General features: G+C 37.7%; 1 protein-coding gene across 1 annotated transcript in view; it reads left to right on the top strand.

The window, feature by feature from the left end:
* PAK2 (p21 (RAC1) activated kinase 2) overlaps positions 1 to 12,705 on the top strand; it is a 91,658-nt gene that overhangs the window by 39,075 nt on the left and 39,878 nt on the right. Inside the window, exon 2 of the mRNA XM_037147401.2 lies at positions 3,886 to 4,094. Within this exon, the coding sequence (XP_037003296.1) occupies positions 3,908 to 4,094 (187 nt within the window). The 5' untranslated portion in view covers positions 3,886 to 3,907. The remainder of the gene's footprint in view (positions 1 to 3,885; positions 4,095 to 12,705) is intronic.

Below are 12,705 nucleotides of genomic sequence, written 5' to 3'. Positions count from 1 at the left end.
TTATTCTTCCCTTTCCATGTTCTTTGGAAATGAGTCACCAAGTCCAGCCTACACTCAAGTATAGAGGAAAGTTAAACTTTAACTCCTAGAGGGGGGCTGTCTACATGTACTATTTGTAATTCTTTTGTAAGAAAGATTTTCTTTCCCATCCCCAGATTATTTCTTCATTTATTTGTATTAATACAAATGATACATATTTATTTTATTCTTTGGGTTATAATCCAATACTGCTTTATTAATTTTGTTGCTCACATCATTTTAGCGTTGCTCTTTTGGAATTCCTTTCTGTGTGTTTTGACATGCCCTTATCCTTTTTAAGTACTTCCTTACCTTCTGTCACTATAAGATGCTCTAGGCCAGCGATTTTCATTTGATGTGCTGCAAGAATTTTTAAAATATGTAAAACATGCAATATCTGACTATTTAGTCAGGGGCACTGATGTCTTTTTTCTTTGATTGTTAAGTAAAAACATGACAACAGCCAACACAATGATAGCCATCCAGTGTGAATGAATCAAAACCATATTTTTTGTCAGATAAGCAAAAAACACAATATTTGATGTGCTGCAGAATTTTAGTAGTTTGTGTGTGCCATGAGATGGAAAAGATTGAAAGTTGCTGCTCTGGACTCATCTTTTGTTTTTCATATTCTTGGCCCAGAACCATCTATTTCTCCAAGGAGCCCTAAGCCACTCACTGTTAATTGTCCAAGGTCACCCTTAAATTCATGATAGAGCCAGGATTCAAATAAAAACAATCTGATTTCACAACTCATGCTCTTAACTACAATACTAGACAACATACAGCTGAAGGTACATTGGCAGTTTCTAGCCACGTTCCATCTACGAGCCAGCCTTGAGGATAGAATTTGTAGTCAGTTTACACCAAATAATTAACCTTGATGACTTTATGTTGATTTTTTAACCACAGTTGTAAAAAGTACTGATAACTTAATGTTTAGGTGCATTTCTTTCTATATATGCATGCAAATGTATTTCGAAATTTTGTTACATTATTCTGAGTTTAAATTTGATACGCATTCATGTAGGTGATAGTTGGTCAAAGTGTAACCAGAATCTGATCCTGTCATGGATTGTCCTCACTGGTGATAAAGATGAAAGTAAGCTGCTCTAGGTTTATCTATTTTGTCTAATGCTGTGGCCACATAAGAGATAAAAAGTCTTGATTTCTCTCTTTATCAAATGATCCTCAAAATATTGGTACTAAGCCTTCTCTCTCTCCCATTTGTAGCAATAGATAAGTCCTGTCTGGTAATACACACCTGACAGCCCACACACCCTTAAGGACAGCCAGTCACACCCTGCTCTCATCCCACCCCCAAAACAGAACAGACCCCACAGGGTGGGACCAGCTGGTTTGGAGGAATCATTTGACTTAGATGTCCACCTTTTTAGATCTCACCTCCATCTCTTTTCCTTTGACCACCAGTATTTCATTTCAGGCAGTCTTTCTCACACACAAACATAAATCTTTTTTTGTTCCCTTTTCCCAGCCCTTCTGTAGTCGTTATTCCCAGAAATATATGTTTTCCCCCTTCACCTTCTCGCACTCTCCTTTTGTAGGCTGAAGGATAACTGTCATTATCGCAGATAAAATACACAGCAGTTCTAGTGGTATAACCTATCAAAGAAAACAAAAGCTGTAAGATTTGGAGTAGAAGTAGGTACAATAATGTCTTCATTTCTCAGTTCTTCCCAAATTATACCTACTTTTCTTTGGGAACTAGCATTCACACTAAATTCGAAAAAATAATTTTGTTTTTAACTTTATGTAAATACAGTTGGCATACTTAGTCATTGTATATATTATAAAGTTTTGTTCACTTACAAGCATTAGATAACTTTATAATAAATGAGGTTCTAATTACCATTCAAAACCTTGTTTAGTGGAGAAGTGTAGTGTTTCCTAAAATATATTGTTTTGTATCAGAGTTCATCTGTAAAGTAGGCATTCTCTTCCCTTAACTGATTTTAAATGCATATAATCTACTTTTTTATAGATATAAAATATATACGTATGTGTAACAAGGTTAAAGTTCCCACTAAGTTAGCCTTGTATGTGGCTAAGAGGGGTTACTTGACTGCCCGGAAAGGGCATCCGATAGACCCTTGGGATGTGGCCATACTCTGCTTTTTAGCCAAACTCTGGATTTACTTTTGTCAGTCTTCCAAGTGGATTGATTGAGTTCTGTGGCCCTATCTGCAAACTTGCAAGGGACTAAGGTGTGTTATTGGAATGTCAGATTTTCTGAGAAACCAAATATTGCATCAGTGGCACATTTGTACTGTATCCTTTAGGAAAGTTTATATGAATGGTAAGTTGTAATCACAAGGCTAGTTAGTGGTCGAGGAATCAGATTCCCAGGTGGGGGGAATTAGTTGATCTTTTTAATGGCAGATGTCCTATCTGTCTCCTGTAGAAATGGAGACATAGCAAAGATGTATCCTTTCTTTTACTGAGCAGACTGGGGCCTTTGTGTGGTGCCTTGGTGAGTGACCCAACAATTAATGCTGGAAGGAGCAGGTCTTTATTTGCAACTTTCCAACCTTGGGGAAGCTTAGACCACCTCAGCTTGGAGCCCTCCTTTCCCAGGAGACCTAGCACTTCCCATACTCCCCACCAGGTTAAAAGCCAGAAGCCCAAAAAGTGGAAGTTCCCTGTTTCCTTTTCTTAATCCAGCTACGCAAATAGTTCTCCGGTCCCTTTGCAGGGTACCAAAGTCATATATCCTCAGACAGCAGCTCGCTCCTGCAGGATCTGGGGTACGTTTTCATCAGCATCCATTGAATAGACCAGAAAAGCAGGTGCCGTGTTACTCTGGATCATGGCGAAACTCAGGAAAGGCACAGGTCTTAATAGCCCAGCGTAAATCCAGAAAGGACATTTGCAGCAGGACAGGGTCTTGCAAGGAAGTCCTTGGGGGCTCCAGAGTCAGCTCAAGCAGGCACAATCACAGCAGCGTCTCCTTCCTTATTAGTCCAGGCCATGTGGCTTCCTTCCTCACTATGAACTACATAGCTGCTTGCTTGCTTCTCCCTTCTCACTGCTCCCTTTCACACCACATGATCATGCGCAAGAATGGGTGCGGCACTTAAGTTTAAATCCTCACCCTGCACCTCCTTTGTAACCCCATTTCCAACTTCTCCCACGGTGGGCTGCATCTGCATTCCCATATTTTCTGCCTTCCTCCAGCTGCCAACCGCCTCCAGCGACGTCCTGAGTCAAAGTCAGTTCCACCTCCCTGGCAGCACAGCTATTCAGCATAACTGTAGCACTGGCCAGCTGTTATTGATATGCAGAGTACCTCTCCACTGTTCCTCTGCTTCCTCATCCCCAGCCAAGTCTGTGGAGGTTTGGGTCTTGTTTTTTGGTTTTTTTTTTTTTTTTCTTTTTCTCTCTTTTTTTTGTCTCTCTCTATTCCCAGGAGCTTCTCAGCCTGCACCCTGTTCTAAACCCCGTTCCACATCTGTTACGCTTTGATTGGCTGGTTGGGAAATAGCCTTCCTCTTTGGAAATCTCTTTTTTCTGAAGACTTATGTTGTCTGTTTTCATTAGAAAACATTTACTCTTAGAATCAGTTGATTAGATGAATCTTTCAATATATTAGTGTCTTCATGTCCTCTGATCTGGACATGGCTTTCAGACATTCCCTCAGCATTCACTAACTTTGTTAGAGGAGGTTGCCTATACTTCATGGATAACCAGTTTCATTGCTTACTCTTTGAGTTTACAGATCTTGCATGTTTTAGTCTAAATGAATAACATTTTCTAATTCAGAATTGGGGAGGGGATTGTTACTGTTTTGTGCTCGTTTCTACTATTTTTTACCTTGTTACTAACTAAGTTTTTGCCTATCTGTTTCAGGCCGTAACCGTAATTCTGAATCATGTCTGATAACGGAGAACTGGAAGACAAGCCTCCAGCGCCTCCCGTGAGAATGAGCAGTACCATTTTTAGCACTGGAGGCAAAGACCCTTTGTCAGCTAATCACAGTTTGAAACCTTTGCCCTCTGTTCCAGAGGAAAAAAAGCCCCGGAATAAAATCATCTCCATATTCTCAGGCACAGAGAAAGGTAAATAAATAGCTGAAGTTGTTGCTCAGCTGACTTGTTATGTCCTCTCTTTCATTTTCAGAGACTTGGGCTATAGTCATGGCTTCCCAACATTAATGAAATTTGTGGTATTTCAGAAAGACCTACTATTATAAGAATGGTGATAATAGAGTCTGCAGTCCCCTGTCTAAAATCCCTGGAGCCAAGTGTGTTTGGGAATTCAGGTTTTCCGATTTTTGAGAGTAGTACTGTCTTTTTATCATGTGTTCTCTAATGCCCACAGAAGCATCTGAGGTAACACTCAGTAGTCAGCATGTTAATGTATGTTCATTCAGCAAATATGAATCTAGTCCAGGGTTTCTCAACCTCAGTGTGATTGTACACAGTGAAAGAGTTGTTTCATGAAATTTTTGTTTTAGTTTTGTGTGTACTGACATGCCTCTTTTAATCCTCACCCAAGGATATGTTCATTGGTTTCAGAGAGAGGAAGGGAGAAACATCTATTGGTTGCCTCTCACACACACCTGACCAAGAATCGAACTCACAACCTTTTGGTGCATGGATGGTGTTCCAACCAACTGAGCCACCCAGCCAGGGCCTGGAATACCTCTTTATATTTTGTTTCCAGATACTACTTTTTTTTTTTTTTTTTAGAAATTGAAGGTTTGTGGCAACCCTGTATTGAGCAACTCTATCAGCACTACTTTTCCAACAACATTTGTTCATTTTGTGTCTATGTGTCACATTTTGATAATTCTCACAATATTTCAAACTTTTTCATTATTATTATTTGTTATGGTGATGTTGTTGGTGATCTTCGATGTTACTAACCTAATGGTTTTGAGGTGCTACAAACCACACCTATGTAAGATGACAACTTAATAGATAAATGTTGTGTGTACTCATATTAGTCATCCCACCATCTCTCTCCCTCTCCCTGGGCCTCTCTCTATTTCCTGAGACACAGCATTATTGAAATAAGGATAAGTAATAACTTCACAGTGGCCTCTACATGTTCAAATGAAAGGAAGAGTTGCATGTCTCTCACTTTAAATCAAAGCTAAAAATGATTAAGCTTAGTGGGGAAGGTGTGTCAAAACCTGAGATAGGTCAAAGGCTAGGCCTCTTGCACCCAACAGTTAACCAAGCGATGAATGCAAAGAAAAAGTTCCTGAAGGAAATTTAAAGTGTTACTCCAGTAAATATGTGAATAAGAAAGTGAACAGCCTCATTGCTGATATGGGAAAAGATTTAGTAGTCTCGATAGAAGATCATACTAGCGAAAGCATTCCTATAAGCCAAAGTCTAATCCAGAGACAGGCCCTGACTCTCTTTACTTCTGTGAAGGCAGAGAGGGGCGAGGAAGCTGCAGAAGAAGAGTTTGAAGCTAGCAGAGGTTGTTTCATGAGGTTCAAGTGCAAGGTGAAACAGGAACTACTGAGGTAAAAGCTGCAGCAAATTCTTCAAAAGATCTAGCTGAAATAATTAATGAAGGTGGCTACACTAAACAGTGGGTCTTCAATGTAAATGAAACAGCCTTATCTTGGAAGAAGATGCCATCTGTAGGACTTTCTTAGCTAAAGAGAAGTCAATGTTGGCCTCAAAGGGTAGGCCGACTCTCTTGTTAAAGGCTAGTGCAGCTGGTGACTATAAGTTGAAGCCAGTGCTCATGTATCTTTCTGTAGATCTAGGGCTCTTAAGATTTATGTTGAATCTACTCTGCCTGTGCTCTGTAAACAACAAAGCCTGGATGGACAGCACACCTATTGACAGCATAGTTTACTGAATAGTTAAGCCCACTTGTTATCTACTGCTAAAGAAAAAAGATTCCTTTTAAAATACCACTGCTCATTGATAGTGCATCTAGTCACCCCCAGAGCTCTGATGGAGATGTACAACAAAGTTAATATTGTTTTTGTACCTGCTAATACAACATCCATTCTGCAGCCCCATGGATCAAGGAGTAATTCTGATTACTCCTCTTACTACTTCTTAAGGCTTAGGATTTAAGAAATACATTTTGTAAGTCTCTAGCTGCGATTGATAGTCCTCTGATGGCAATGGGCAAAGTAAATTGGAAACCCCTAGGAAAGGAGTCACCATTCCAGATGCCGTTAAAAACATGTGTGATATGCCCTGGCAGGGTAGCTCAGCTGGTTAGAGTATTGTTCCGATATATCAAGGTTGCAAGTTCAATCCTCGGTCTGGACACATATGAGAGTCAACCAATGAATGCATAAATTAAGGGGAACAACAAATTGATGTCTCTTCTGTCTGTCTCTCTGTCTTTCACTCTCCCCCCTCAAATCAATAAACATATCCTTGGGTGAGGATTAAAAAAATAAACATGACTCTGTAAGATTTTTAACATCTCTAATATAAAGTCTGATCTAGAGATATTTATTCTACTCAAATTTACATCCCTTTATGATGCTGTTGTTGGTAGCAAACAGCTAATATTTTTATTTAAAATAAAAAGAATGGCTTTGGATTATTTTTAGTTATTCATTATTAGCTTTAATCAGTGTCACTGGGTAAATTAAGAGAACTAGAAATTATTCTTCCTGTGACAACTTAGTGGAACAAATCTTTTCCCACCCCTTCTAATATGTCATATGTACCCTGTGACTCATCAGAGATACAGTGATAAGCAAAGCAGATGGTGTCCCTACCCTCCTGGCACAAATCAAAAACTACAGCACATAATTACAAACTGAACCGTGATAATAGGGATAGTATGAGATGTCTGTCCTAAGGTAGTGACATTTAAGTTGAAGGTTAAAGGACGATTATGTGAAAATAGGATTTATTTTGATAGTTTAAAAAGTGTGCTCAGAAAAGAATTTCAGTAGCCCAGACACAGGAGGGATTGTAGCATATTCATGGAGCTGAGTACAGTCCAGTGAGATTTAAAAGCAGAGGCAGAGAATTATATAGCATAAGTGTAGGAAACTATAGACAGCAAAAAGGGATTGTAGAGGTGAGGTAGGCAGGAAGCAGGTCATAAAGGGCCTTGTGTTCCATGCTGCAGAGCTCATATTTTATTGTTTCCTGGGAAACCATTGCAGAATTTTAAAAAAGAAAGACCTGGTCACGTTTTTGTTTTGAAGAGATACTGGTAGCTGTATAGAAAATAGGTTTTGTTAGTGAAAATGACAATTGTCTCTTATCTTGGCTTATTTTTAAAGGCTCTGGTTAGTTTTGAGTGGTACAGTATTTTTTAACTAAAACAATTTTCACATTTAATTATTCAGCCTATAAGCAAGCACCTTCACTTCTGGTTGGCTAAGAAGATGATAGACTTAAAACTGTAAATATCTCTTTTGTTTTAAAAGTCTTATTCTAACATTAATAATAGTAGCCCATACACCTCTGCCTATTTCCTAGAGTTCCGTGTGATAGAACAAGTTTAGTTTCACCAGTTTGAAGCTGTTTGGGATCAAAAGAACAAAGGGGTAGTCAATCACTGGTGGTTTTAGATGAGAGATAGAAGAGTCTTCCTTTAAAGAGGTGGGCGTTTTGTTTTTTTACCCTAGACTCTAATTCAAATACGGCATACTTGATTCTTTTAAGTTCCTTTTGTGCAACACATAGCTTAGAGGCTTCACTCATTGGCTGAAGGTTGCCCACCTGCTTGTTTTGCGATCTCATGAAGTTGGAAAATGATTCTAAGAATCTGTTTTCCTCCAAGTACACTAATAAGTTGTGTGTTATATTAAAAGAAATTTCTTTCCCTGGTCCATTACTTCCCACCAAGAGATCCAGTTGCCTGGTGGACATTCTGTGGATAAAATGTGGATTTGTTGGTGATAGTCGTCCTTCTACTTCTTGGCTTCCAGAGTTACAAAGCAGCGATTCCATTACATAGCAGTATCCTTCCAGCACTTTGATTCGAGTCATGCTTCAGTAGGTTTTTATTTTAGATACTCTAAAAATTTTTACCCTACTAGGACTACTAGAACATAGGGATTATATATGTGTTTTATGTAAAAAGAAATGGAATCAAATAATTTTTAGGATATGGTGTCCTTTTAAGTGGATTAATGCATGTAAATATGTTTTGAGTTCTTAATTATTTTCTACCTCTTTTAACTTTTTATTCTATATTCCTAATATGTATGAAACTTAATTCAATATATATATCTAAACTTAGTGGTCCTGAGTTGAAAAATACAGCTGCACCTTAGACACAACAGGAACCAGAATTGTCTTGCTGTATGTCTTGTCTTTCTCCTTTCTGTGTACTGATCATATTTCTTTCTTATTTCAGACTTTTTTTTCTATGTGTTAAAAATAATGGCCTGCAACAGTTACTGTGCTTTTTTTCTTGTAATTTTATTTAGTTATAAGAGACCGATTCTCGCTTAGTTCAGGTATTCACCCCCGAACCAGTCTAACTGGCTGGGAGTATGTGGGGAACTGTGGCTCACCTGGCTCAGTTAGACAGCTGCCTCGGACAAGTCATTTGTAATCAGGGTCATAAATAAGAAAATAGCTTCTTTCCCCACCATGTGCATATCAGAAATGGGATGCTGAGCAGATTTTTTTAAAAGAAAAAAACAGTTTTTAGTACATGAAGCGGTACAATTTTTTGGTGAGCAGTTCAGAACTGCCTGAAAAGTAAACTAGTAGATTATAGTTGGTTAATAAATATTTTCTCTTACGCAGGATACTGAGAAGTCAAGAGACGCAAAGAGAAGTAGAAGGCATCCTCAGGTTACTCAAATTCCACTGGGAAGCGAGAGGTTGTTTATGATAGGTATAATGGTGCACTTCAGTAAAGATAGCAACATTTATACCAGGCTTAACTGTTGCATTTTTCTGTGCTCCTTTTTGTGACCAGTGTGCCCTGCCCATTTACCATAGCTAGGCCTCTTGTAAGTAAATATTATATGTGCCTAGGAGACTTAGAGAGGAGATGGACATCTGAGCACAAATCTATCATCACTAATCCAAAAGAATACTATGTTTCCTACTAATGGAGGTCAGTAACAACTTGTAAACAAAGGATAGTGTACAGAACATATTCCAACTTTTTTTACAGACCTATCAAGCAGCTGGACTTTTAGCTCTTCTGTATTAGGAGAACCTTCTAATTAAACATAGAAGGGTGGCCACATGCCTGTATTTACTCTCCCTTCCCAGACCCAACTAAAATGACAAGTGAAAAAAATAGGGGAAAATTATATCACAAGAGCAAAGTGAACTGGAGAGGGAATAGTACTACACAAGAGATTTCAATACATGTTTGGAAGGTTGAAGTTGTGGAGAAGGGGCAAGAAACTAAGCAAAATGGAAGAAGATATTTCCTAAGCATTTGCAGAGTGGAATGTCTGTGAGAAGTCAACCAGTTTTCTTAGAAAAATCTCAGAGGCTCAGGATTTAGAGGCACACAATTGTGTGTGTGTGTGTGTGTGTGTGTGTGTGTGTGTGTGTGTGTGTAGGGGGGGCATAAACAGGTTGAAAGCAGGGGATTAGTTGAAAATCTATATAGGAAGTGTCAAAGGGACCTTAGGACCCTCTTGTACCCCATATAGCCGTGCAAATGTAACTTCCATTCTCTGGGACCACAAAAGAATAAACTTTTGTTTATATTTATTTGAGGAGAAATTAAATCTGAGAGGCCTCTTCTTGTCAGAGGAGTCAGGAAAAGATAGTACCAGAATTTAAAAGGTGGATTCAGTGGAAATTAACACACTAAACCCATTTTTGCTGCCCTGTTTGCAGAATACTTATAGCTTGACTCAAAATTCTCAGATAAAAGTTGGGAGGATTTTCTCTGGATTAACAGAATGCCCTGGAAAAAAATACTTTAGGTTCCCCACATCCTGCCCCCATCTTTATTGAAAAGGCGGACTTATCTCCCAGTTAACTTGTTAATACTTTTATATATGAATAGATAGTGAAGGATTACCAAACATTTACCAAAAAACCTTAACATCATAGAAGCTAAAACAACAGGAGCTAAAAAAAGACTGTAGAAGAAACAGTCAGTGTAGGAGAGAAAAACCCCAACCCGCATACACACACACACACCGCACAACAGAAGATAAATTGTATCCATGAAACAAGATAAGCATGCTCAAAGAAAGACTGAGCAGAGAACAATGAAAAGTAATTCTTGGAAAATCACCTTTTCAAATAACCAAAACAGACAATATGTCCGTAGGTAAAAAGTGGGAGATAGTTAATAAACTTCTCCCAGATCATTAAACAATAATGCAAAGATAAAGACTATGAGAGAAAAGATAACAGTTATAAAATAAGGCCAAGATGGACTGATAAAACTAATAATGAACCAAGAAAATAGAAGGAAATAAGAGAAAAAAGTTTCTAGGTGTTGAGAATATGAGTTCCAGATAAAAGGGGCTCACTGAGTACTCAACATGCACTTGGATGTGTTCTTCACTAATGAATGAAGACCACATCAAATCACATTCTAAAATTACATTACAGGTAATATGGCCAAACCTGTTACTACTTCCAGTTAAGAGGAAGTGACAGGGACTAGATTTACTCCTATACCTGAAAGAACTAAAATACCGAGGGAAAATATATGCAAAACAGCTGTTTTCAAGGCATTATACATCAGACAGTAAAGGAAAGTGATTTCTAAAAGATGGAAAACAAGTGAGATGAGTCCTACGACTGATCCAGCTTACTGTCTGGAGAGTTTTCAGGCTGTAGTACGAGGGGGGCACTTAGGTATTCTCTTAGAGTTGAGAAATAGCTGGGAAGTGGGGCATGCAAAAGTAGCTAGTTGGTAGTACAGATACCAGTGAGTAAAGAGCTAAACATTTAGAGAGTGGGAGAGAAAGATCTGCAGAGGGTCACCCTTGAGCCTTCAGTTGCACATGTATTGAGTATGTGATGAAACTACCGAAAGCTAGAGTGAGGGCCACTGGGTACGACTAGAAGGAACATTCCTCGAAGCTCACACAGGGGCTGCAGTGTTTTGTGTTCTCACCATTCAGAGTATAAAACATGACAGAATTTTCCCTCAGTAATGGGGTAGAATTAGCCTTAGGTTAAATGTTGCTCCAGTCCTGCCTAAGAAAACCTTAAAAGTAATAACTTTAAAGGATCAACTTTCTAAATTTGTTTCTCTTCTATATGAGGGAACAGCAAAAAAATAATAATAATAAAATTTTCTATGCCCCCAAGCTCGCTAACATTTGTAAGAATACAAAAACATCTAACACCTAACAAGGATAAAATTTCAATGTCTGCCATCCAGTGAATAATTTTTATACATGCAGAGACCCATAATGAGCAAAATTCACCAATTGGAACCAATCCAGAAATGGCACAAATGGTAGAATTGGTAGGTAAAGACATTAAAACAGTTAAATAGCTGTGTCCGATATATGGAAGAATTCAGAAGAATTCAGAATATTAAGAAGCAGCAATGGAAGATATAAAAAAGAGCAAATCAAAATTCTACAGGTAGAAAATACAGTGGGTGGGGCTAACAGTAGGTTAGTCATTGCATTAAAAAAAATTTGTGAATTTGAAAACATGGCAATAGAAACCATCCAAAATAAAACTCTTCGGGAAAAACCCAAAACAAAAGTGAACAGCTATGGGGCAGCTTAAGCAAACTAATACAAGTGTAATTGAAGTCTCCAAAGAAGAGGAAAAGGAAAAGTTAAAAAAAAATACTTTGAAAAAAATGCCTAAAAATTTTCCACATTTAATGGAAACTAAACTCAGATTCAAGAGTTCAATATTTCAAGTACAGAAAACAAGGGAGGGGGATTGAGGTGGAAGAGGGTATGGGGGATAAATGGTAATGGGAAAAATAATAATAAATGAACTATTAAAAATAAAGCAGGAAAAATTAAAATGCCAACTTCTTCAATTTTCATTTTGCCATAAAGTCTTAGTGAAAGTTCTTTTGCAAATGAAAACTAGTTGAAATTAGGTTCCCAACAACTATTACAGAGTAAATATATCAATCTATTTCATTGCTTATATCTTAAATTATATATCTTCCACATCAAAACTACCTAAATTAAAATAGATATTAATTAAATGTGTACTGAATTCCAAATATGTTCAAAGTTGGATACAATATAAGAGGTGGTTTCAACCCCCCAAGGAGACTAAAATCTAGCAAAGAAGCTTAAAAAAAAAGACTACCCCAAGGCACACAACCAAGTTGTTTAAAACCAGTGATAAAGGGGAAAATTTTTTAAACTTTCCAGCTCTTGGTTGTTTTCTGTAAACCTGCAACTGCTATAAAAATATGAAGTCTGTTATTTTTTAAATGCTTACTGTTTTAAGTCAGAAAGTTAAAATATGCCAGAAAAAAAGACACACTACATGTAGAGGAACAAAAAAAGGATAACAAACTTGATATAAGTAACAATGCAAGGTGGAAGACAGGAAACAACATCTTTATGAACAAAAAAAAGTGTCAAATCAGAATTCTATATCCCGTGAAAATATCTTTCAAAAATGAAGGGGAAACAAAGACTTAAAAATATATAAAATTCTGAAAAAACTTACTACCAGCAGGCTTGCAGTACAAGAAACAAACAAAATCCTTTAAACAAAAGGAAAATGGTATCAGATTGAAATGTGCATCTGCTTAAAGGAATGAAAATCGGTGTGAATGGTGATTGTTTTT

The sequence above is a fragment of the Artibeus jamaicensis genome, unplaced genomic scaffold, assembly GCF_021234435.1.
Source record: "Artibeus jamaicensis isolate MK-2021 breed Jamaican fruit bat unplaced genomic scaffold, CSHL_Jam_final contig_793, whole genome shotgun sequence".
NCBI classification, from domain to species: Eukaryota; Metazoa; Chordata; class Mammalia; order Chiroptera; family Phyllostomidae; genus Artibeus; species Artibeus jamaicensis.
This window is presented reverse-complemented; position numbering and strand designations above follow the sequence as displayed.